Source organism: Eurosta solidaginis, chromosome 5, assembly GCF_040869045.1.
Source record: "Eurosta solidaginis isolate ZX-2024a chromosome 5, ASM4086904v1, whole genome shotgun sequence".
Taxonomy (NCBI): domain Eukaryota; kingdom Metazoa; phylum Arthropoda; class Insecta; order Diptera; family Tephritidae; genus Eurosta; species Eurosta solidaginis.
This window is the reverse complement of record NC_090323.1, coordinates 14,601,035-14,628,655: the sequence shown is the minus strand read 5'-3', so window position 1 is coordinate 14,628,655 and position 27,621 is coordinate 14,601,035. Positions and strand designations below refer to the sequence as shown.

General features: G+C 46.8%; 1 protein-coding gene across 2 annotated transcripts; it reads right to left on the bottom strand.

Moving 5' to 3' along the window:
• Positions 1–38: 38 nt before the first annotated feature.
• DCTN1-p150 (dynactin subunit 1) lies at positions 39–27,101 on the bottom strand. 2 transcript variants are annotated; one of them, XM_067787336.1, is made up of 4 exons: positions 26,966–27,101; positions 25,105–26,602; positions 2,670–5,119; positions 39–2,485 (listed from the first exon to the last, which is right to left on the bottom strand). In XM_067787336.1, the coding sequence occupies exons 2-3, from the start codon at positions 26,491–26,493 to the stop codon at positions 2,693–2,695; spliced, it is 3,816 nt and encodes a 1,271-aa protein (XP_067643437.1). In that variant the 5' UTR covers positions 26,494–26,602; positions 26,966–27,101; the 3' UTR covers positions 39–2,485; positions 2,670–2,692. The 2 variants fall into 2 exon arrangements, with proteins under 2 accessions (XP_067643437.1, XP_067643436.1); XM_067787335.1 differs by having other exon boundaries at positions 39–5,119.
• Between the last annotated feature and the right edge of the window lie 520 nt (positions 27,102–27,621).

Genomic DNA, 27,621 nt, shown 5'->3' with positions numbered 1-27,621 from the left:
CGCTACAGTTAGAACAACAACACTACAAACAATAAGCATTCATTTTTTATTTATTTTATTGTATTTAAATAATAATTAAATAGTTGTTAACAGTAAAAATACATATTTATTAATACTCTGTCTTTATGATTATACAAAACATTTAATTTAAATAAAAAAGTTCATAAAAAAGTTTACCCGAAAAGCTTCGACAATTTCATGAAATGTTTTCAGATTTTATAGTGTAATTAAAAATAAAAAAATAAAGCGCATTTTGTTTATATTATTTATTTGTTAATTTTATAAACTTTTTTAATAATTTTTTGTAAAAAGCTAAAATGGGAAATTTTTTTGTTTGACGCAGTAAAGTACAAGAAATTAACATAAACATGCTCGTTTAGGTGCATCTTTTAATTTGAATTTGTGCGCTTCAGTTTCATACGTAGTGCATATATATTTCCAAATTTTTTAACATTTAATAAAAATACAATTAAAATTAGTTACAATGCAAGCGTTTGCTTTAATACATTATTCAAGATTAAAATATAAAAGTTAGCTACTCATATGGGGAAAGTGAAATGTGCAAAAATGGCGTCCACACGGAACCTACCTAATTGAGTCTACAGATATTCACATTCGAGTTTTACTCCTAAACGTAGATATTAGATTATCAAGAGCTAAATTTAAGCCGCAAGTTTAAGTTGGCTGATCACTGCAGTGTATTCCAAGCGGAAATTGCTGCGATTAAGGATGCGGTGGATGGAATGCTATCCAGTGCTACCACGGTTAGGGAATTTAACATCTACTCTGATAGCCAAGCGGCTATCAAGGCCTTGAGCTCAAATACAGTGCGATCGAGGGTGGTCTGGGAGTGCCTGACCTCGCTTACGATTGCATCGAATTATTTTACAATTAAGATTATCTGGGTCCCGGGCCATAGTGATATCCCGGGTAACTGTCAAGCGGATCTCTTAGCCCGCATCGGTACAACTGCACCGGATGAAGATGGCTGTAGGGATTTCGGGATCCCGCTGGCCACCTGTGGATTGCTCCTCCATAGCTGGGCCTCGAATCAGCTCAGAAAACGTTGGGCGGATACCACGTCTTGCAGGGTAGCAAGATCTTTCTGGCCAAAAGTGGATGGCAGGAGGTCTGCTGAAATAATTGGGTTCACTAAGGCTCACCTATCAATGGTCATTGGGGTTTTGACAGGGCACTGTCCCATGGGTATCCATGCGGTACGTCTCAATATACTGGAAACTCCATCCTGCTGCAGCTGTATGGAGGATGATGAGGTGGAATCACCAAATCACTTTATGCTTGATTGTCCAGCTTTTGCCAGAACTAGGCGAAAGTACTTCGGTCGCGACTCACTTGGATCTCCCGAGGATATATCCAAAGTTGAGATCGGTATCATTCGGAGCTTTATCGTTGCTACCCAACGATTCTCTAAGTAGCTAGATCTAAGTCACCGTTATTTTTGGTGTATGTGGTATCACAACGGACCTTCGTGTAGTCCAAGTGAGCTATCCTTATCAGGGCAGCTACCACCTAACCTATCCTATGTTGCTTTTCCTGTGACTTGAACCCAAGATCTTCGGTGTGGTAGGCGGAGCACGCTACTACCGCACCTCGGCGACCGTGTGTTTAGAAGATTTGCCTTCTTTTCTTATTCAATATGTATAAACTTTTTACTTTTCAAATAATCTAAAAAATTATATACGATAAATTACACAACCGCAAAACAAAAAACAAAAAATTATCGGATCAAGACCCTGAGAGCTTTAACGTATCTGTATTGTTAGGCCCTAAATCCGAATCCGCCATCAGCTTTCACATAGCGGGTCGTGGTTCAGCCATAACCTCAAAAATCGGAATATTACCAAACTATTCTGTATTGAATAGGGCTGTGAACTGCATCCGGATTTTTTAACCATCCGGATAAACCGGATATTCGAATAACCGTATAGCTAAGCACAAAATCCGGTTATCCGGATACGTAAACGAAAAATCCGGATATCCGTATGTCCGGATACTGGAATATCTACATATCAGAATTGAACGAAGCATACATCGAAAAATTATTCACAAAATATGTTTGTACATTATTAAATTTACGTCAAAAATTAAAAAGCTACAATTTAACGAACATCAACAATTTTTGTTTATTAGTGTTAAATAAATACATATATGTAAATGGTACCTAAATTTGTGGCTTTCACCGGATATCCAAAAATACGGTTACTAACCGGATCTTCATAAATCCGGATATCCGGATAGTTTCACAAACCAATATTAAACGGATATCCATGCCGTCCGGATTTTATCCGTGTCAACGGATATTCGTATGGATATCCGGATATGCGAAGATGCGGATAGTCCCAGCCCTAGTGTTGATGTTATCCGGCATGCAGCTAGTGTAAGGTCAAACTTCGATTTGGAGCGTGAGTCAAGAATAAGGGGTTCCATTTGGGCATCGCCTAGGGAGCGCTCGTAGTGACATAAGCTATAAATACAATACAATTCTTTATAAAATTTCTGAGTAATGATGTGTGGCTTCTTACAAAAAGTACTTCGCAAATACATGTCTATAAACGCTTAAAGCCAATATCTAATAGATAGTATGCAGCGTACGCAAGCAACACATTACAAGCCACTTGCAAGTTGCACTAAAAGTCGTCTTTACTTACTAACTACAAACATTCCTTGCTACTTAAATCTTCAAAACACGTTTGACCTCTACTGTAGGAAAGGCAGCAAAATCGCAGTTCGCCGCGCGATGTGGATTCCTTTGCAAATATTCTGTGAGTATTTCAGCCGCCAAATGGCTAGCGCGCGACGAGATCTCCGCTTTATCGGGCAATTGCTGATTACGACGCTGTAAAGCGACAACCGATTCCAAAGCAGCATCAACCGTTTTGGGACCAGCCTGTAGCAGCGACAAAGCCCAAGTATGCTTCATGCGCGTCAGCTCACTTTCCAATTCTGTGATGCGTTTATCCTTTGGTTGCGGTACATAAATAGGATCAAACTTATTCAACTTGTCGCGTATTTGTTGCGCCTGCATGCGTAGGCGCGCGTTACGTTCGTTATGTAGAACAGTCTTTAGCAATTGCAGCTCTTCAGCGATGAGTGGTGTGCTACCTGTAACGCCATGACTGCTGCCACCACCGCCAATGCTGCCGCTTGTGGATGAAAGCGAAGAGTCTGCAAAACGTTTGGAGGTGCTGCTGCCGACAACTCCACCAGTCGATTTCAACTTTTCGCGCAAAGTGCTCTTCTCACTCTCGAGCGCTTCAATATCACTTTGTAAATGATCTAGCGTGTCCTCGTACTCTTTTTCTTTCTTTTGCAGCAACTGCAGTTTAGCATTTGTCTCCTCGTATTCACGCTTCCATTTCTCGACTGTGTGCTCATATTCGCTTTGCAAAACTGACAGTTTCTTCTCAGCAAGATCTTTGCGTATTTGCATTTCGGATAGCTCATTCTGTTTTAGTTTGGCCGCAAGCTTCAATTGTTTGATATCCGCTTCACGATTTTCAAGCGTTGCTGCAAGCACATTTTTCTGTTCTAGCTGCTTCTTAACAAGTTGAGCGCGTGAGATGATTGGTGAAACGGTTTTCTCTTGCTTCTGATTGGCGAAAGACATAATCTCATATTCCTTATCTAATAAATATTGCGCAAGCTGCTGCAAATCGATATTCGCTTGTGATAGCATACTTTTGAAGTTTTGCGATGGCCCGCGATCATCTTGCTCGTAAACGCGTTCACAAGCATGTGTGAGTAGTTCCCAAAATTTCGCATGCTCCACTGTATGTTCCGCAGTGTTATCCGTTTCAATGGAGGCAGCAATACTATGCACTGCCTGTTTTGTGGCCACATGCAGAACAGACATTATGCGCGACATTGAATGCGTAATTTGACGCATTGCTTCCAACTTCAGTGGTGATATGCCGCATTTAATGACATGCAAATCTTGTGGCAGGCGTCGCTTAATCAACTTCAATTGCTGCTTGATTGCCTCCGTTTGCTCGCTGAGGTATTGCATGAGGAGTGTGGAGTCGCTGGTGTCGCCACCCTCACGCACAATTGTGCGCGCTATAGCTACATCATTCAAAATCGACTCGCATGCGGAACCGAGCGCAGCAACGCAATCGCGTATCATTTGTGTTTCGTTGATTAGATCTTCGCCAGCCAGTAACACTGAATTCATGGCATTAAAGAACGCAACACATTTCTCAATATGCTCTGTAGTAGAATTCTCATCCAACTGATTCGATTTCAGCAACTCAATAATACCATCAATAGTTTTCTCTTGCGCTACCATTTCGGGTAGTGAATTTCCTGCGCGCAATAACGTATCTGGCTGACAGCTATTTAGGCCATAAAGTATTTGATGCAGCGCGCATTGCAGATTGTGTATGTAATGCATGAGGCGACACTTGAACGCGTACTGTTGCACTGAATGTCCCTGGAATACAACTTCACGTGTGACATTATCCACCGCTGGAAAACGTTCACGTGTCTGACTCACTACAATGCCACATTTGAAGACGATGCGTGATATAAGCAATATAACCAATATAGAATCATGATCACCACCACGACTCATGAAAGATTCCGGCATGAAAGCCGTTAGCATTTGCACATGCTCATTGGCTTGCGTGAGCTCAATTTGACGCAACTGTACGTCAATGGCACGCGTATAAGCTTTCGATTCTGCAAACATTTGCTTATAATCAATGGTTTCGCTTGCAAAATTGACGCCACTATTGGCATCTTGTAGCGATTTGGGATCATTATTTGTCGTGCGTTCGCGCAAATCTAACAACTGTTCGTTGAGTTTTTGTACCAGCTCACGGAATTTGGTGATTGTCTGATCGCGATCGTAGATTGTTTCAATTGCTGCATCGCGTTCACGTAGAGCCTCTTTGCGCGCAGCGCTCATTAAATCCAATTCTTCACGTAAATCCATTTCCAATTCATGATTGCTTTCCACCAACTGTTCGTGTACCTCTTCAAGCGCTTCAAGTTGCGCCACCTCTTCTTCGAGCATTTTTACTTTGTCCTCCAATTCCATTTTCTTTTCGGCTAATTGTTCGACCATTTCTTCAGCGCCAAGTGCAGCATCGACTTGTTCCTATATATGGAGTATATAAAAAGTGGATATCAATGAAATTTAACCCTGAAGAAGTTTGCGAACAAAAGCGTAAGTCGGTTTAGTAGCGAAATGATATGGCAACTTAAAACAAAAGCTGGTGTGAAGCCAATTGATAACAAAAAAAGCGTGTTTCTCTAAATCGCGTTTACCTCCTGAGCCCCATTAGTTTTGCAAGCAGATTTTGAGGAGAAATAGAATATTTTTTTGGTAAGTTATATTGAAATATTTTATTAAGTAATTACTGCTGGTGCCAAAGTATTGTGCCAGTGGGCAGTAGACTACTTGTGGAACAAAGTGATTGAAAAAAAAATCACAACTTTTTATCATTTTAGGAAAAGGAACCTTTGGTGAACGCATAGTTTTCTTTTGCATGCTACGCGTCCCCGATATGGTCGCCAAGTCTAAATACTACTCACTGGAAGAAGCTACAGGCCTGCAAAATACTGCCCTCAGAACCGCCACGGGTTGTCTTCTTATGTGCCCAGATCATCATCTACATAATGCGGCGAGAATACTCCCCATCAGGGAGAGACATGAAATGCTAACTAAACAATTCCTGCTAAATACCCAGAAACCTGGGCATCTCAACATACATCTGATTGATGAGCCAACACCGCCCAGGGGCTTAAGGAGTCATCTCCGTAAGCATTATGAGGAAATACGGCACCTGAGAACACAGCCGTATGAAGCCAAAAAACATAAGCAGGTCCTCAGTGAACTCCACAAACAGGCGTTGGATCTTTATGTCAGGAATTGCCCGGTGAATCCAGTACTTAAAAGACAGTGCCCAAAATTTGCGGAAGAGGAACGCACACTCCCCAGGGAAACACGAGTCACTCTAGCTCAACTTCGATCTGGATACTGTAACAGGTTAAACTCTCACCTTACAAAATGTATGCCCCGCTTGCAATGTGCAACCACATGACACCAACTATCTCTTCAATTGTTATGTGGAACCAACGCCTGTAACACCCCTCTCATTATGGTCCACCCCTGTTGAAACAGCAAGCCTCCTTGGACTCCCGTTAAAGTATATTGATGACAATTTATAATTGGTCACACTTATTGGATGGGGCGAAGCACTGCTACAACAACAACAACAACAACAACAACAACAACATGAAAGCATTAAAAACGGTATAGAGGAATGATAACAGAAATAACCGAATATGGTCCCAGGAAAATCATTCTTACATTAGTGAGCTACTTAGGAACGAAAATCCTATAATTTTACACACTCCATGTCATCTGGTAATGTAATTGATAGGAGATAGGGAGTAGCAAAATTACTATTCAAAAACAGTCTTTCGAAGTCGATTGAAGTAACTTCTGGAGTGTCCCACGATAGCCGTTTGTGTCCATTACTTTTTAACCTGCTCACAAATGTATGATCACATTCTTGAGTTCTTATGTATGCTGGTAACCTAAAACTTTGTTACACATACCAACCCTCTGACTCGTCCTATGTTGACCAACTTCAGGTTGATTTGGACTCGTTTCAAAGATGGTGTATAACAAATTTACACTTTTTTAAATTACTGTAAATAATATATACTGAATGATAAGACTTTTCGGCGTTATTTTTACTCCAAAATTGAGTTTTATTTTATTTTAACTACATTAAACAAAGCAAGAGGTGTACTCGGATTAATCACACGGTGGGCTAAGGGGTTTGATGACCCTTACATTACAAAGATCCTTTATACCTCGATGGTACGTCCTATTCTTGAGTATTGCTCATATATAAGCCGGATCGAGTCAGTCCAGAGACAGTTTTTAATTTTTGAATTGCGAGGTCTTAATTAGGAGTCAAGTCTTAATCATCCACCATATAGGAATAGGCGTCTTCTAATTAACTTGCCATGTTGTTGTTTTTGTTGTTGTAGCGATAAGGACGGTCCTTTACCGGATGCTGATCCGGAACGTTCCGGTACCAAGCCCGACCATATCGGGAACGATTTTTTATAACCACATGCAAAAATTTCGCTTTGTATTTAGGTTTTGGGGAGTGTTATCGATGTTGATGGTCTTTTGCCGGATATGGATCCAGTACTTTTCCGTAACAATCATCATTAAGGTACAAGCCCAGCCATCTTGGGAATAATTCAATATGCCCAATAGGACCCAACAACAACAAAAACAACAACAACCAATTAGAGCCCTTCTGCTATCCCACTCATCCACCCCTTAGTTTCATGAGGAACTTGGGGTCGCCAGAGCCCCCCTGCTATATATGTATGTGTATGATATGTACATTTATATTTATAACAATATTTCCCTTGGGTAGGTGAGGTTGACAACTGCGTTGCGGAAACTGTGTAGCTACAAAGCTTTGTATTGCGCTTGAATGCATAGAGAGTGTTATTTATTTTGATAGACCCAACGCCGAATATACATATATTGGCTGCGGTTTGGAACTAGTAGATTAAGTTACAAGCCCGACTATCTCGAGAATGATTTGATATGAACGCATCGAAAACTTAAGGCAATACCACTTTTACATTTCTTAAGGAACTTGAGGTCGGCAGAGCCCCACCTGTAATTATAAAATTTGTATAAATGTATCACATGATTCTCAGGAGCGGGTTGGAAAAATTCTGAAGCTATGTATGGGTCGGAGAAGCTGTTAAGCTATATATGACGCTTAACAAGTCCTTGAATCACGGATAAAGATAAGGCTTTTTTTTGCATATTCAACCACCGATTGCCGTGTAATTTGGGTTGAACGGCAAATATTCGACCGTAAATCGTCTCGTGTAAAAGAGCCCAACGGTGCGATCATAAAGCCTTTTCCCTATCTTCAGTTAGTCTCTTATCCATAAGCTATTTAAATGATCGGCTTCTTCATGCTAAATCAAGCATCGACTATAAGCTAAGTGCGTGTCAATACGCAGCTGTTTTGTAGATCTTTGTGTATTCACACCAAAATTTTCCGTTTTTTTTTTTGCAAATGTTCGGTTTAATGTTATGATCTCTTAACGAATTCGTGGGCGCAATGTGCTGATATGAATGAAAAGAACTGGAATACTGGTGTACGTACAGAAATATAATCAATAAGTAAAGAAGTTATAGACAGGAAATAAATAAATGTAAATAATCGTTTAAGGCGGTTTTCAGTTTTTCCATCATAAAATGCAATAATGTAATAAAAAAAAATTATTGTGCAATACGTCTAAAAACTTGTTGTTTGCGTTAATTCGAATTTTGTTTCAGTTTACAAAGAACAAACTAACAAATGTATCGATAAGAGACCATTACCTTTGATATTCAATTATACAGTCAGTGTCAAATGAAAATGTACACACCGAAATATCAGCTTTGAGCATTTCTTACTACTTAACTTCCTTTTTCGGATTTTTCTGTCTAGATTCTCCCATAAATGCTCGATGTGTTTAGGTCAAGTGACTGCGGCGGGTGATCAAACTGCCTGGAGAGTGATGGAGAAGCCGTTCTTTGGCAGCTTTCGTAGTGTGTTTAGGATCATTGTCGTGCTGAAATACCCATGATACACCCAAACTGAATTTTTCGGCGCCGGTGCTCAAATTATTCTTTAAAATACTCAAATAGTTTAATTTATTCATTGAAATATCTATGAAAACCAAATTACCACCATCACCTAACACCTCAATGTTTTACTCTGGATATAACATTGCCTTTACAAAAGCACTATTTATTGTTCTCCAAATCTTTGTTGCTTTTTTCTTCCCTGGCAACATCAAAACCAAATTACCCACATCACCCATACGCCAAAACCCCGCCACACTGTTACCTAACCACTCGATGTTTTACTCTGGATATAACATTGAATTCCGCCAAAAACCCTATTTATTGTTCTCCATATCCTTGTTGCTTTTTTCTTCTCTGGCACCTCAAATTTGCTTTCGTTGCCAAATTTCATTGCTATAAATACATTCCAAAGGAAGATGTGTTCCCATTTTGCTTTTTTAGCGGAGTTTAACCGTTTAATTTGGTTGGGATATAAGAAGTTTTTTCAGACCGTTTCGGTAATCTTACAGCAATTTCCGTAACGGCTTCTTTCCTTGCACACGCATGAACGCCAATTTGTACACTTTCTTTTGAAAGTGCAGTATTTCCTATTTTCGTCCATAGCCTTTTTGGTTGTAAGGGTTTTGTGTTTACATTAAATTAGATAGGATAGACGGACGAGAACCGATGTATTCAGCGTGGTATGGTCGTTGGATTACATATCATTTTGAAAAAATAGAAAATGTTCCATTGTGTCATCCGGCAAACCCTCAAGTGAAGGTAATATTGATACTTTCAAAGTGTGAAAACTTTCTTTTGGTACAGACTGTATATCGTGTAACGTAGCGTTACAATAACGTAACCACCCCTTGTATTTCCTTATTCACTTAAACCTGAACCTCCCTGTACTCATTTTTCTATAGCATATCCAACAACCACTAAATTACAAACCAATAGCGTAGCCAACAACCACTAAAATAGCAAACCAATGAAAAACACAATAACGGAGCGTTGAATTCTCAACCAGTTTGTGTCACCACCCATATAAACACTGAATTTGCATTTTTGCAATTCAGTCCTCGCAGGTGAGCCAGCGGGAGTGGTTGTCCTTTTAAAGACAAAATTGCCACTCCTGCTAGCCAGCTGAGTGGAAGGGGCGCTGTCATGGCGCGGGTAACCCTCCACCCAGGTAAGGACGAGCGGGGCGGATGCCTTTGTGCTATTGCCACCCGCCGCCCCCCCTGGGTGTTGAGCGGCCCGACGCCTTGATGACTATGTCACCCCTCCCCCTCAGCTCTGGCTTCGGCCAGCTGAGTGGAAGGGGCGCTGTCATGGCGCGGGTCACCCTTCACCCAGGTAAGGACGAGCGGGGCGGATGCCTTTGTGCTATTGCCACCCGTCGCCCCCCTGGGTGTTGAGCGGCCCGACGCCCTAAAGACTACATAACCCCCTCCCCCTCAGCTCTGGCTTCGGCTAGTTGAGTGGAAGGGGAGCCGTCATGGCACGGGTCACCCTTCACCCGGGTAAGGACGAGCGGGGCGGATGCCTTTGTGCTATTGCCACCCGTCGTCCCCCTGGGTGTTGAGCGGCCCGACGCCTTAATGACTATACCCCCCTCCCCCTCAACTCTGGGTTCGGCCGTTAGTCGATGCGTGCGCATAAGGGGCTACCGTTGTGCCGTTAGGGTGCACTTCCCCTCCGCGCACGGATCGATCCACGGTATATCGGCTGGTACAGCCCCGCCCCTCTTACGCACCTTCTATAAGCGTGCAACTAGGGAGGCGGGGGTGTCCAGCAGTGAAACCAGCACTAACGAGTCCTCGCAGTCTCTTCCGCAGGTGACTGACCCCGCGACTACCACAGCTGCCGAAGAAGAGCGACTAGAGATCCCGTTGCAGCCGACCGACCAATACCAGCCCGTTGGTACGCCTATCCGACCCCGCCCGGAACACGCAGCCGCTGTCCAGGTAAACCCCGTCACCGGCCTATTTCCTCTCTCTCTCTCTCTCTGCCCTGGTACGCGCTCCGTAGCCCACCGCCGCTGCCGTCGCACCGTCGCCCCTCTGGTGCCACCGCTGCTACGACGACCGTTGGCCGTTCGCTATCCTACCGCCGTTGAACCGCTGTATCCGTCCCGCCGCTGCTACGACGACCGTTGGCCGTTCGCCATCCTACCGCCGTTAAGCCGCTGCATCCGTCACGCCGCTGCTACGACGACCGTTGGCCGTTCGCCATCCTACCGCCGTTAAGCCGCTGTATCCGTCCCGCCGCTGCTACGACGACCGTTGGCCGTTCGCCATCCTACCGCCGTTAAGCCGCTGCATCCGTCACGCCGCTGCTACGACGACCGTTGGCCGTTCGCCATCCTACCGCCGTTAAGCCGCTGCATCCGTCACGCCGCTGCTACGACGACCGTTGGCCGCTCGCCATCCTACCGCCGTTAAGCCGCTGCATCACCGTCCATCCAGTTCGCTGGTGCCGTCACTTCGTCTATACCGCTACACCCATCCGTCCGCTAATACTGTCCGCCGTCCAGCCACTGCGCTCATACTACTGTACCAATCCGTCCGCTAATACTGTCCGCCGTCCGGCCGCCGCGCTGATCCCGCCGCTGCTCCCGGACAACCGTACCATCCCGCCCGCTACTGCACCACCGCTAAACCACCGTACCGACCCCTCCGCTACTACTACGCCTATTAGCCACCGCCTCCATCTTTGCACGGAAAGCTGCTGTCCGCCTAATATCCCCAGCCGTGTGTGCGTGCGTTCGTAACACATAAATATCGTGTATTTATTCAGTAGGGGTTTGTGGGACCTTTACTCGACTCTGGATTGACTGAGTGTTACCCCAGCCTTAGACAAAACCCACCTCATAAATGGCGCCCGAGCAGGGACCCTCCTCCGCAGATGACCGTGGAAAAACAACTACAACCACCACCAACACTGCCGGGGCGGGTTCGACGAACGCACCGCTAGAAACAACACACACACAGGCTCCGGAAGGCACGCTGCTGAACACCGACTCGCTCAATTGGATCTACCTACTTAGGAAGGAGAAGCTGATCGAGGAGTGTAAGGAACACCGAATCGACGTGGAAGGCCAAACCGTAGCCGAGCTGCGCCGCGCACTGAGTACTTACGTGCGAGCGAAACGCGCCAGGAAATCCAGTGAAGACCTGTTGAAAGAGCTGGAACGAGAAGTGAACGAGGAAGAGGGGGAGTTCGCTACGCTACCCCAGCCAACAACAAAGCCGATCCCTTCAATCCAGATCCACAGCCCACAGCCGCACGGAGGAAAGGGAGAGAACGCATTACCAAAACGAGACGAAATGAGCGACGGTGAACTTATGAATACCGTTCGCCGCTGGGACTTGCACTTTTCGGGGGAGGAGTCACTGCACGAATTTCTTGAGAGGATAGAGGAGCTTGCCGAATGCTACCGCATCCCCGTCGACCGACTCCTCCCAACACTGCCGGAGCTTCTACGTGGGAAAGCACTGCAATGGTACCGCGTCCGTAAGCAACACATACACCGCTGGAGCGATCTGCGGAGGGAGGTGCAAAATTTTTTTCTACCTAAGCGACACATACGACATTTGGAAGAGGCCATCCGACAACGCAAACAGCAAGGCCGAGAGAAGGCCAAGGACTACATCCTCGCACTGGAAACGCTGATCCGCCAACACCCGACGATGTGCGAAGAGAATCACCTCGAACGGATCTATGATGGTCTACGCGTGGAATACCGCCTTTTTGTCAAACGCAGCGAGTTTAGGACGATCGAGGAGCTCCTGGAGCTAACGGAAGAGTATGAGCTGTTAAGAGGCGAGGAAGCGAAACAGGGAAAAATGGTGGCCCACAGCCTATACCACCTACCCATGGAATACGACAGCAAAGAGTGCTGTTGGCGCTGCAAGGAACGCGGACACCAACGCTTCCAATGTAAGGGCCCCTGGAGGAAGTTCTGCTCCCGGTGTGGCCAAGACAACATCCTCTCCAGGGACTGCCCATGCCCTCCGACCAGCCCAGCTACCGAGAACGCACCCCGAACGCCGTCCAACGCTATTAAAGGAAGCCGCCAAGCACCGTACGTCCGACCAGAGAAGCCGAAGGAACCACCCGCCAGCAAATCGACCGCAAAAACACAAGTAGATGGCCGATTCTATATACCAGTGCTCATCGAGGACATGAGCGTGCGCGCACTAGTGGACACCGGCGCCACCCTATCCTATGTAGATGACACCGTACGGAAACACCTAGAAAGGAACAACATCAAGGCGCGCCCCAACAAGCGAAGCATCCAGCTGGCAGACCAAACGTGTGTCTTTACCTCGAACTCCTACCCGGCAAGGATTGTGTATCAAGGACGAACCACAGACGCGATGCTATCCGTTATCCCAAACTTGGCCGAACAGGTAATCCTCGGAATGGACTTCCTAAGACAGAGGGGAATCATCCTCACGCTGGATGGTCAGCCGCTAGAGGCCACCGTGACCAAGAGAGCACCCGAACTGGATACGCTATGTACATTGACGAGCCGAGAACACCTGAGCGACGAACAAAACACGGAACTGGGAAACTTCCTGGCGCATCACCAAAAGCGGTTTGGCGAAATCATCGGACCAAGCACTGCAGCCGAGCATACGATTCGTCTCAAACACAACCGACCGCTGAAGCAACGATACTATCCCCGCAACCCGGCCATGCAACAAGTAATCAACGAAGAGGTAGACGAGTTATTAGCCGGAGGAAGAATAGAACCATCACGAAGCGCGTACAGCTCGCCAATCGTGCTAGTCCGCAAAAAACAGGGCACGTGGAGGATGTGCATCGATTACCGTCAACTCAACGCCGCCAGCGAACCAGACGCTTACCCGTTGCCGCAAATTGGAGCCATTCTCGACCAGCTGAAAGAGGCGAAATTCATCTCGACCATTGACTTGAAGAACGGCTACTGGCAAATCCCGCTCGCCAGAGCATCCCGACCATACACCGCATTTACAGTTCCTGGCAGAGGGTTGTTCCAGTGGAAAGTCATGCCATTTGGCCTACACTCTGCTCCGGCGACCTTTCAACGCGCTCTGGATTCGATACTTGGACCCGAACTCCAACCAAAAGTTTTCGCCTACCTGGACGATATCATCGTATTGGGAGATACCTTCGCAGAACACTTGGCGATCTTGAGGGAAGTGTTCGAGCGCCTACAAAGACACAGGATGCAAGTAAACTTCGAAAAATGCAGCTTCGTCCAGCAACAACTCCATTACCTAGGACATATCATCAGTTCGAAAGGAATTCACACCGATCCAGCAAAAGTATCCGCTGTACAGGAGATGCCCGCACCGAAAACGCTCAAAGAGCTCCGCCGTTTTCTTGGACTCGCGTCATGGTACCGCCGCTTCGTGGCAGACTTCTCTACGCTCGCCGCGCCGCTTAACCAACTGCTGAAAAAGGGACAAGTCTGGAAATGGGAGGCGCAACAAAATCACGCTTTCAAAGCACTCAAGGATAAGCTCTCCAGCGCGCCAATACTTTGTTGTCCGGACTTCTCTCGACCGTTTTTTCTCCAGACCGACGCGAGCGGAGAGGGCCTGGGCGTCGTGCTCTATCAACGCCATTCCGACCACGAGAATGTAGTAGCCTACGCCAGCCGAAGCCTAACCCAGCTGGAAAGGCGATACTCGGCCACCGAACAAGAATGCCTCGCCGTGCTATGGGGTATCCGTAAGATGAGACCGTACCTGGAGGGGTATCACTTCACCGTCATCACCGACCACCACTCACTAAAATGGCTGCACTCACTCCAAAACCCCTCTGGACGTCTGGCAAGATGGGCACTGGAATTGCAACAATATAATTTCGAGATAGAATACCGAAAAGGAGCACAGAACGTGGTAGCCGACGCACTCTCCCGCTGCCCGCTACAACACGCCGATGACGACATTTTGTACACCATAACCAACGGAACAAACGACTGGCACGAGAGGAAAGCAAGACAGGTGCGGGAAAAACCTCAAGCACATCCAGATTACCAGATCGTCGATAACCGACTCTTCCGCCACATTTCCCCGAGAAATCAACTGTCGCGGTCACCGCAATGGAAGCTGTGCATCCCAGCCGACCGACGAAAGGACGTACTACAGGAAGTCCACGACGCCGCCGCCGCCGGACATCTCGGGGTGAAGAAGACGCTTAAGAGAGCACAACAGAACTATTACTGGCCCGGGATGTTCCGCGATGTCCTCAAACACGTACGGAAGTGTATCAGATGCGCAGAATACAAAGTCGAGCAAAGACGCCCAGCAGGATTGATGGCAACCATGCAATCATCACGACCGTGGGAAATAGTAACCGCTGACTTCGTAGGGCCACTACCCCGTTCCAAGCAAGGAAATACGTGCCTCCTCGTCATGGTGGATAAATTCTCCAAGTGGGTGGAGTTGATCCCAGTGCGCCAAGCGACAACGGCAAGCGTAATCAAAGCACTCCAAGAAAGAGTCATATACCGATTTGGCTGCCCGAAAACCTTCCTCACAGACAATGGCAAACAATTCGTTGGGAAGGCATTAGCAACGTTTTTAAAGGACCACCGCATCGACCACAAGTTTACGGCAGCCTACGCCCCGCACGAAAACCCCACCGAGCGAACCAACCGAGTCGTGAAAACCATGATGGCTCAGCGATGCAAGGACGACCACCGCACCTGGGACCAGGAGATACCGCAAATAGCATTCGCGATAAACACGGCCAGCCACGAATCTACAACAGCATCAGCAGCAGAAATCAACTTCGGTAGAGACCTTACCGCACCGCAGCAAGTGCGCACGGAGGGAGCAGTACCAGCAGAGCCACCAATCGTACCACCGTCCATCACCAAGTTGTGGGACGAGATAAAAGGGCACCTAGCCAAAGCTTCAAAGCAACAGAAAAAACACTACGACTTACGCAGACGGCAATGGAAGCCACGTATAGGCGAGCAGGTGATGAAAAGGGACCACCCACTCTCATCCGCGGCAGACAAATTCGCCCAGAAGTTAGCACCAAAATTTTCCGGCCCGTACTTGGTGATGGAATACGTTTCGACGAACACGGTAAAATTAGGCCACCCAGAGCAACCAAAGCGACAACGTGCACACGCGCACTTGCAAGACTTAAAGCCGTACAAATCATAAACAACCCGTTTACCTCTTCATTGCAGGAACCAGACCGTCCAATATGAGTCGAAAACACCGGCAACCCATACCACCGGACTCACCACAACCAATACGGCCGTGGCGCCCACCGTTTGAGGCAACATTATGGCCGGCGAACAAGCCAAAAATCCAAAATATACAAATTTTTCACGGCCCACCAAGCTACGACCACCTAATGGCCATCAGGGAACAGGAGTTGGCACCAGAGAAAGGAAAAGCCGACCCGCACGCAAAACAGGTGCCCACAGAAAAGGCAATAAATGAACGGCCGGACCCAGAGGAGTCTATTAAAGAAATTACGCCAAAGCAACAAAAACGGGGCGACACCGGACACAACCAAACAGGGAAAAAAAACATCATACGACGAGGGTGACCCTGATCCCGAACAGTTCTTCAGAGAACTGAAATTAAAGCGCTCGGACCACAAGGACAGGAAGAGCTATACGTTCCGCTGGAAAACCAAGCGGGTCAAGGTAAAAATAATAGACAAAACACAGGCGACAGTTTCACTGATGGGGAGAAAAAGGGTGGTACCAATCGAATAACACACGAAGAGGAGGCCGAAAAATATATCTTTCTTTATATACACTTATACAATTTACAAAACTGTTAGACTTAAGACATAAATGAATTGTGAATTATGTTTCAAATAATAAGAAAAAAATATATACTACAAAAACAACAAAAAAAAAAAAAAAAAAAAAAAAAAACTAATAACAAACCAATATATATATATATACATATATCTACATAACATTATACAGGGAACACGAGAAGTACGACAACGGATACAGTTTAGTACGACTCCATCCCCGACAAAAAAAAAAAAAAAAAAATAGGAAAATGAAAGATAAATTTTTTTTTTTTTATAAAAAAACAATACTTTTTGCCATTAAAACATGAAATGTTAACATTAACTCTGTTATATATATAAGTGGAATGACTCTGTATATTTTTGAAAAAAAGCAATAATAATTTTTAAATAAAGTGCTTCGCCCACACGCACACCGGCATAACACCTAGGCCACGCCTGGAGATCCACCTTTCCCCCACCGCAGCTTTCCGTCAACCGAAGTGGGAGGGGGACTGTAACGTAGCGTTACAATAACGTAACCACCCCTTGTATTTCCTTATTCACTTAAACCTGAACCTCCCTGTACTCATTTTTCTATAGCATATCCAACAACCACTAAATTACAAACCAATAGCGTAGCCAACAACCACTAAAATAGCAAACCAATGAAAAACACAATAACGGAGCGTTGAATTCTCAACCAGTTTGTGTCACCACCCATATAAACACTGAATTTGCATTTTTGCAATTCAGTCCTCGCAGGTGAGCCAGCGGGAGTGGTTGTCCTTTTAAAGACAAAATTGCCACTCCTGCTAGCCAGCTGAGTGGAAGGGGCGCTGTCATGGCGCGGGTCACCCTCCACCCAGGTAAGGACGAGCGGGGCGGATGCCTTTGTGCTATTGCCACCCGCCGCCCCCCCTGGGTGTTGAGCGGCCCGACGCCTTGATGACTATGTCACCCCTCCCCTCAGCTCTGGCTTCGGCCAGCTGAGTGGAAGGGGCGCTGTCATGGCGCGGGTCACCCTTCACCCAGGTAAGGACGAGCGGGGCGGATGCCTTTGTGCTATTGCCACCCGTCGCCCCCCTGGGTGTTGAGCGGCCCGACGCCCTAAAGACTACATAACCCCCTCCCCCTCAGCTCTGGCTTCGGCTAGTTGAGTGGAAGGGGAGCCGTCATGGCACGGGTCACCCTTCACCCGGGTAAGGACGAGCGGGGCGGATGCCTTTGTGCTATTGCCACCCGTCGTCCCCCTGGGTGTTGAGCGGCCCGACGCCTTAATGACTATACCCCCCTCCCCCTCAACTCTGGGTTCGGCCGTTAGTCGATGCGTGCGCATAAGGGGCTACCGTTGTGCCGTTAGGGTGCACTTCCCCTCCGCGCACGGATCGATCCACGGTATATCGGCTGGTACAGCCCCGCCCCTCTTACGCACCTTCTATAAGCGTGCAACTAGGGAGGCGGGGGTGTCCAGCAGTGAAACCAGCACTAACGAGTCCTCGCAGTCTCTTCCGCAGGTGACTGACCCCGCGACTACCACAGCTGCCGAAGAAGAGCGACTAGAGATCCCGTTGCAGCCGACCGACCAATACCAGCCCGTTGGTACGCCTATCCGACCCCGCCCGGAACACGCAGCCGCTGTCCAGGTAAACCCCGTCACCGGCCTATTTCCTCTCTCTCTCTCTCTCTGCCCTGGTACGCGCTCCGTAGCCCACCGCCGCTGCCGTCGCACCGTCGCCCCTCTGGTGCCACCGCTGCTACGACGACCGTTGGCCGTTCGCTATCCTACCGCCGTTGAACCGCTGTATCCGTCCCGCCGCTGCTACGACGACCGTTGGCCGTTCGCCATCCTACCGCCGTTAAGCCGCTGCATCCGTCACGCCGCTGCTACGACGACCGTTGGCCGTTCGCCATCCTACCGCCGTTAAGCCGCTGTATCCGTCCCGCCGCTGCTACGACGACCGTTGGCCGTTCGCCATCCTACCGCCGTTAAGCCGCTGCATCCGTCACGCCGCTGCTACGACGACCGTTGGCCGTTCGCCATCCTACCGCCGTTAAGCCGCTGCATCCGTCACGCCGCTGCTACGACGACCGTTGGCCGCTCGCCATCCTACCGCCGTTAAGCCGCTGCATCACCGTCCATCCAGTTCGCTGGTGCCGTCACTTCGTCTATACCGCTACACCCATCCGTCCGCTAATACTGTCCGCCGTCCAGCCACTGCGCTCATACTACTGTACCAATCCGTCCGCTAATACTGTCCGCCGTCCGGCCGCCGCGCTGATCCCGCCGCTGCTCCCGGACAACCGTGCCATCCCGCCCGCTACTGCACCACCGCTAAACCACCGTACCGACCCCTCCGCTACTACTACGCCTATTAGCCACCGCCTCCATCTTTGCACGGAAAGCTGCTGTCCGCCTAATATCCCCAGCCGTGTGTGCGTGCGTTCGTAACACATAAATATCTTGTATTTATTCAGTAGGGGTTTGTGGGACCTTTACTCGACTCTGGATTGACTGAGTGTTACCCCAGCCTTAGACAAAACCCACCTCATAATCGTAAACTTAATTCACAAAGGCGCTAACCAAGAAATTAAAAATTTTACATTTTCATATTCAATACAAGCAGATATTGCTTGTCAAAATTGGGATATGTTGTTGTCGTTGTAGCAGTGCTTCGCCCCATCCAATAGGCGCGACCAATCACAAATTGTCATCAATATCCTCTAACGGGTGTCCAAGGAAACTTGCTGTTTCAACAGGGTGGACCATAATGAGAGGGGTGTTAGAAGCGTTGGTTCCACATTACAATTAAAGAGATTGTTGGTGTCATGTGGGGAAACATTGCAAGCGGGGCATACATTTCGTATGTCGGGGTTGATTCTGGATAGGTAAGAGTTTAACCTGTTACAGTATCCAGATCGAAGTTGAACTAGAGTGACTTGTGTTTCCCTTGTGATTGTGCGTTCCTCTTCCGCAAGTTTTGGGTACTGTTCTTTGAGTACTGGATTCACCGGCCAATTCCCGGCATCAAGGTCCGACGCCTGCTTGTGGAGTTCACTGAGGATCTGCTTGTGTTTTTTGGCTTCATACGAGTGAGTTCTCAGGTGCCGTATTTCCTCATAATCCTTACGGAGATGACTCTTTCGTCCACTGGGCGGTGTTGGGTCATCAATCAGATGTCTGTTGGGATGCCCAAGTTTCTGGGTAATCAACAGGAACTGTTTGGTTAGCATCTCATTTCTCTCCCTGATGGGGAGTATTCTCGCCTCATTATGTAGATGGTGTTCTGGGGACATAAGAAGACCACCCGTGGCGGCTCTGAGAGCAGTATTTTTGCAGGCTTGTAGCTTCTTCCAGTGTGTAATTTTTAGGTTTGGCGACCATATAGGGGACGCGTAGCATGCAATCGGCTGCCAGCAAGGGATTTGAGGATTTTATTACGGCTCTGGATTTTCGGTACAATTGCGAAATGTAGATCCTGATCAAACGTCACACCCAGTGTAGGACAGTCGGTAGCGTAGTGCCATCGACGTGGATGTTCAAAATGGTCGACATTTGGGACGTCCATGTTGTAAATACGGTCGCAGAGGATTTAGTCGGTGATAATGCCACGTTTCGAGAGGTGAAAAAACTGGAGAGATCAGGGAGGTAGCCGTTTCTGGTTCTACCGCTTTTTACTGGGGTGTATTTCAATTTATCGAACTAAAATCTGTAAAAAAATGCAGTTTCGAAAAGTCTGTTGGTCAGGTTTTTGGTGTATTAAGCGGACGATGAGTAAATAAGACATTTAAAAAATATGTTAACAAATTTCATTTAATGAAGATTTGTAACGAGAATTTGTTCACTGAAAGTAATCTAAGACAGTAGGTTCTAAGTATCAACACGAGCAGTATTTATATACGGCTAGGAACTTGCACTCCGTAGCTGTAGTCTTTAATGTGTTCTAGTTAGAATTTACCCTTAGTTTTAGAAGTTTATTTACATGTGTAGCACAAGTTATTTCTAAATGATATTTAATCAGAAAAATAAGTACTAGTAGGTAATACTTCCCAAGGCAGTCGGTTCTATGTACCGGAGCGACTCGGGATTTTTCCCGACCAAGGACTGTCATTTCAGTGTGACCCCATTTAATTTGTTTCGTCCCTCCCACAAATTGTCACCCTCCCAGCAGCTCCTTGCAGCAGGACTGCTACATATTCTCTTACTCCGGGAAGGTATCGAACCCAATTCGGGTCCGTCTCCTGACCCCGGTCCTGAGAAATGGGTTTGCTGCATTTGCCAGAAAAGAATCTTTTTAGGACGGTCATACTCTGTTCAGTGTGTCTCGTGCAAGGGATGGTTGCATCGGACAGGTTGTTCTGGGCTTGATCCCAAAACCCGACGTCCACGTAACTTTTATAAATCTTTTGTGGCTCCTTGCTGCTCACGCCCAAGGGCGTCCCGTAGTCTACGCCTAAGCGCCCCCCCCCCCCCCCCCCCCCCCACTACCTTCCAGCAGCCTCGCTGCTCAGCAAGCCACAACAAGTACCCGCTGCTGCTCGCGCCCCACGGCGCCAACAACTCTAACAGCTGATACCACTCATAACTACTAACTTCGTAGTAGAGCTGGTAGCAATGCTGAGCATCAGCCCCTGCCCCCGTCTTCTTCTCCCCTCCTCTTTTCTGGCACAAATCGTGCAGGTCAGGGAAACAGACTCTTAGTCCCTACCTCCGTTTGCACCGTCTGCCAGCACAGAATATATAGGTTTGCGACATCCGCTCAATGCAGCTCCTGCCTTGGGTGGTGCCACTTTCCTAGATGTTCTGGTCTCCGCGACGGTAATCCCTCGACGGGTTTCATCGCGCCATGTTGCCAGGTCGCAAACCCAAATCATCCGGGTACCCCAATGCTTGCCCAAGGGCGCCCAGTCCCAAGGCCACAACAGCAATTGCGTCCTGGCCTTCTACAACCTAGGCGTAGTCACCCGTCACTTACCCCTAGAGTGGCGGCGTCACCCCTCATGCACTTCAGAATTCTGCAGTTAAACTGTAATGGACTAACTGGGAAGATTACGGAGATAGTCGATTTCATGAAGCGGCACAACATCCGCATTGCTGCGATTCAAGAGACTAAACTCACAGCAAGATCTGCATTGCAGACCTGCTCTGGGTATAATGTCCACAGGAAAGACCGCGAGAGCGGAAATGGAGGCGGCCTCGCGTTTATTATACACCACTCTGTGCAATATTATATATTTGATCCTGGCATCGACCGCAGGGACAATGTCTTAGAACGTCAAGGCCTATCTGTCCGGTCAGGCGATGCAAATCTAGAAATCATCAACATCTACATCCCTCCTGTCACCTGTTGCCCCAGTGGATACCGCCCTAATATCGAGGCCTTACTCACTGGCAACAATCGCATTATCTTAGGCGATTTCAATGCCCATCACGACCTATGGCATTCAAACTTGCGGGCGGACAGTACGGGTGAGATGTTGGCGGATCAAATAGAAGAAACGACGTTCTGCACAATAAACGGAGACGCCCCCACACGTATGGTAGGAAGCTGTCATAGCTCGCCGGACATCTCAATCGTGAGCGCAGAACTCGTAAACTGCGCCAACTGGCAGCCGATGGTAACATTGGCATCCGACCACCTGCCCATACTTATTTCGTTCGAGCGAAAAACGCACTTTCATAAACTTCAAAAAAGGAAAGTGGGAAGAATATTAATCTGCAACAGACAGCAGCTTTGCTGCCCTCCCTATCCCGACTGATGCCCGCCAAGGGGAGTGTGCCTTCCGTAAGGTCATTGAATCCGCCTCGGCACATTTCATTCCCGCCGGGAGAATTCCCGAAATCCGGCCCACTTCCCGGCGGAGGCCGCGAGCTTAGCGAGGGAACGCGACCTTATAAGACAGCTTGATCCAGGCGACCCCCAAATAAGGGATATAAACCAACGCATCAGATTGCTTGTGGACGAACACAAGCGGGCGAAATGGGAAGAGCACCTAAGAGGTTGTAACCTCTCTACCGGTGTAGGTAAACTTTGGTCCACCGTAAAGTCCCTATCGAATCCGACTAAGCACAAAGACAAAGTTTCCATCGCCTTTGGCGATAAGGTGCTGTCGGATGCGAAAAAATGCGCGAGCGCTTTCTGCCGACAATATATAATGCATCCTACGGTCGACAAAGATAGACGGAGAGCCAATAGACACGCACATAAACACAAATTCAGCGCGTCACCAATCACCATCACCGCTAGAGAGGTTGAGGACGCCATTGGTCGCGCTAAACCATCCAAAGCAGTGGGCCCAGACGGTATAGCCATGCCGATGCTTAAAAACCTAGGGAAAGAGGGTTTCAAATATTTAGCGCATGTCTTCAACCTGTCTCTTTCCACCTTTGTCATACCCGAGAAATGGAAAATGGCCAAGGTGGTCCCGCTACTAAAGCCTGGGAAACCAGCTAACGTAGGTGAGTCATATCGTCCGATATCTCTCCTATCGCCAGTGGCAAAGACGCTTGAAGCCATTTTGCTCCCTTATTTTCAAGCACATTTGCAGCTAGCCCCTCATCAGCATGGCTTCAGAAAACTCCATAGCACTACCTCCGCGCTAAATGTCATTGGCACCCAAATAAATTGCGGTTTGAATCAATACCCCCACCATAGAACAGTACTCGTAGCGCTAGACTTATCAAAAGCCTTTGATACGGTCAACCATGGCTCGTTACTGCAAGACCTGGAAGGGTCTACCCTTCCCCCATGTCTTAAAAGGTGGACCGCAAATTATCTGGGTGGTCGGCAGGCATCGGTGCAATTCAGAAACGAAACATCAAAACCATGGAGAATTAAACAAGGGGTGCCACAGGGTGGTGTCCTATCCCCACTTTTGTTTAATTTCTACATATCTAAGCTACCTTCACCACCGGAAGGAGTCAAAATCGTTTCCTACGCCGATGACTGCACAATAATGGCCACAGGCCCAGGCCCAGAGATCGATGAGCTATGCAATAAAATAAACGGCTATCTCCCTGATCTCTCCAGTTTTTTCGCCTCGCGAAACCTGGCATTGTCACCGACTAAATCTTCCGCGACCTTATTTACAACATGGACGCCCCAAATGTCGACCATATTGAACATCCACGTCGATAGCACTACGCTACCGACTGTCCTACACCCCAAAATCTTGGGTGTGACGTTTGATCAGGATCTACATTTTGGTGCGCACGCAACCGCAATTGTTCCGAGAATTCAGAGCCGTAATAAAATCCTCAAATCCCTTGCTGGCAGTACCTGGGGAAAAAATAAAGAAACGCTCATGACCACATACAAAGCAATTAGCCAGCCGATTACGTGCTACGCGTCACCCATATGGTCGCCAAGCCTAAAAACTACCCACTGGAAGAAACTACAGGCCTGCCAAAATACTGCTCTCAGACTCGCCACGGGCTGTCTTCTTATGTCCCCAGAACACCATCTGCATAATGAGGCGAGAATACTCCCCATCAGGGAGAGAAATGAGATGCTGACCAAACAGTTCCTGTTGAATACCCAGAAACCTGGGCATCCCAACAGACATCTGATTGACGAACCAGCACCACCTAGGGGCCTACGGAGTCATCTCCGTAAGCATTTTGAGGAAATACGGCACCTGAGAACACAGCCGTATGAAGCGAAAAAACACAAGCAGGTCCTTGGTGAACTCCATAGACAGGCGTCGGACCTTTATGTCGGGAATTGCCCGGTGAATCCAGTACTTGAAGAAAAATATTCAGAACTCGCGGAAGAGAAACGCATACTCCCCAGGGAAACGCGTGTCACTCTTGCTCAACTTCGTTCTGGATACTGTAACAGGTTAAACTCTTACCTATCCAGAATCAACCCCGACATACAAAATGTATGCCCCGGTTGCAATGTGTCCCCACATGACACCAACCATCTCTTTAATTGTAATGTGGAACCAACGCCTCTAACACCCCTTTCCTTATGGACCACCCCTGTTGAAACGGCAAGTTTCCTTGGACTCCCGTTAGAGGATATTGATGACAATTTGTGATCGGTCGCGGCTATTAGGTGGGGCGAGCATTGCTACAACAACAACAACAACTAAACGATGTGCTTCTTTTCAATCCTATGAATTGGCGTACCTCCGTGCTTTATGCCAACCTCGAACGGAATCTGTTAAGGCAAATGAATTTGCTAGCTGAGAAGATTTTCATGGCAGAAATGCAGCAAATTACCCTAACACCAAGCCTGCCGCTTAGCATACGACGTTGGTAACACGCCTCCAGCAGATTGAGAGTTAAGAATATGGCCGCGATTGATTAAGTAAGTTGCCATGCCTGTTAGAATCTACAGAACGGTGGAATTCTTTTGGGGGTTACAACAAAAATCACAATAACGTTGGCATCGTTCCGCAGAACTTTTCTTTCGCATACTTTTAAGGGCCGCCTCATCTTTTCTCTATAGACACCGTCCATGATTCCGAACCATATCAGGCAGATGTGATGATAAACTTACAGAGCGAGAAAGGACTTAACTTTTCAATTGCCTGCTTAGTCTTAAGCAGTGAGACTGATTCTCCGTTTGATTTCTGGGCCGGAAATGAACGGCTTTATTACTTAAAAAAAAAAAGAAACATGACTTCATATTTTTTATGAGATTCCATTTTTACTGCTAATGTCTTACTTTACTTGTCTTTTTCTTGTAAAAATACTTAAAACTCACCTGCAAATCGGCTACTGTCGCTTCTAATTCATCAATTTTGCTCGATAGCTTTTCTTTTGTGCGTTCCAATTCGGCTACTTCTGACTTTTTCATTTCCAATTCTTTTGTTAGCTTCTGTATGTCATGTTTGTCATGCGCCGATAAATCACGCAAACGCACTAAAGTCTCTTTCAAACGCAAATTTTGTTGCTCTAATTGTTTGAATTCATATGTGGACATAACACCACCACCTTCGCCCGAAATTTCACCAATCGAATTTTCTGCTTTATTTTGCATCTCCGATCGCAATAGCTCTAAATCAACTTGTAATTCTTCAATACGCTCCTTCGCGGAATCCAATTCGAGTTGTAGTGTGTCCGCTTTTTCTTCGGCCATTTCCTTGTCCAATGTAATGAGTTCGACATTATCAGACAATTCGGACATTTCTTGTGCATGTCTTTCGCGCGCTTCAATGGCATCTTTCGCTTCTTGTTTGGCACGCTGCAACTCTTTTTGTAGCGATGCTTGCGCAGCCATGATTTTACTACGAAATTCCTGCAGTTGCTCAAATTGAATTTTCATTTTATCAAATTCGCGTAAACGTTCCTTATCTTCATTACGCCGTTGTTTGAGAGTTTCCAGCTTTTCATTCAAATCTGTAACTTGCGTTTGTAGCTCTTCGTTGAGTTTTTGCTGTGCCGCAGCTGCAGCTTTCTCCTCAGCGGTGGGCCCAGTTGGTGCAGCAGTAAAAGAAGGCGACCGCATTGGTTGCAATGGCGTAAACTGCGGCTTAAGAATCTCAAGGAAACCAGTTTCTACGAAGGAAGCACGCTTCGATGTTGAATGCGATGCATTACCATTACCACCGCTACCACCCTCAGCTATCGGTATGGATGAAATCGATGCTTGTGCAGAGCCAATTAAATGATCCCTTGCTGTTATACTGGGTGGCTGCAAACTCTTCCGGCCGCCACTTGAACTAGTACTTGCTGTACTACCACTACGTTCGATGAGTGAAGATGAAAGTTGACTACGTGAACCGGGCAATGATTGGCGGCTGGAAGAGAGCGAACTACGAGACCCGCTCAGTCGTGCTTTAGTGGGCTGTGCCATGGGCGTACGAAAGCTACTTGCCGAATCGGGTATATCTTCATTTGATTTTTTTGAATCGGGACTACCACCGATGACACGCAATTGTGTAGGCCGTACAAACATACCACAATTTTCACCACATTCAAAATAAGTTTGTCCTTTGATAGTGCCATTATTTTTACCTTTCGGTTCATCGAGCACCACACCCACCCACTTGCCAACGGCGAAACTGGTCATGCCCACATAAGCAACTGTTCCTTGTAGATCCTTGCCGGTAATGTCGACCCGAGCGCCAACTCTTAAACTTCTTTCCGACATTTAGGCCAAGTTCACTAACGTGTGTCGGTGTTGCCTTTCTTGTACCTCTTTGGATGTATGTTCTGAAATCCGTAGATGTTTGCGTTTGTTGCAAATAAAGATGAAAAACCTGTAAATATATACCGTTAAAAGCCTGGAACTATAAATATAAACATATAAATATAAACATATAAAAATAAACATTAGCAGAAATGACATAAACTGAACACCCGCGGGCACGTGGATGACGTATGTAGGTCCCACCGAACAAAGCGAAACCTTCAACCAGTCAGCAAGTCAAATGGTTTGCCCTAATATGCGAGTGTTTGACAAATCAAGGCATGCACACAAATGGTAAGAGAAAAGCAATAACAAATATTAGTCATCCTCCCAATAATTTTACTATTTGGCCTACACTTGGCCCAGCTTTTAATTTCGCCAGGTGTTGGTTTAAGCCTTCTTTCAGTTTTCTCTCCCTTCATCTGCTACGTACCCAATATCTTATAGCTACTTGAAGTTTTATCAACACAGTTCAACTTTTATACACTAATTTATTATTTTTCTGCAATTTTTCTGACACAGCAAAACTTTCTTGAAAAAATTTGACAGCGCGTATTCAACAACACAAGTGGTGGAAGGTTGAAAATGAACGGCGTCATTATTAGACAGAAACGGCAGCGTTAATTGAACAGCTGCGAGGTTTGTGCTGCCAATAGAAATTAAAACTTTGTGATAACAACGCTTTGGTCGCTTTAATTAATTAAGAAAGCGACAAGGCGTTTAATTGCGCGGTTTCAAAGGGTTGCGTAGCGCTCTCAATGGGTTGCAGCGCAATTGGGAGCTTCTCTAACCCGCAGCGAATCCTGTTTATTTAGCTGAGGGAAGAACAGGGGCCTAGATGGTTCAATGTGGTCATAGCAAATCGGTCCCCAGATGATCGAGCTAGTTCAGGATACGTTCCATTGGTTGTTTTTTTTTCCTATACCTTCATATATTCCAATTGAGAAGCAACAACCAATTAAGCTAAATAACTCTGCTCGCTTAGTTTGTTATTCTTTTCCCGATTGAAATTTTATTCTTAGAGAGCGATAGAAAAATAGCGTCAAAGCGAAGCAACGCGATGAAAGCGTGTTGTAATCAGTCTTTAGG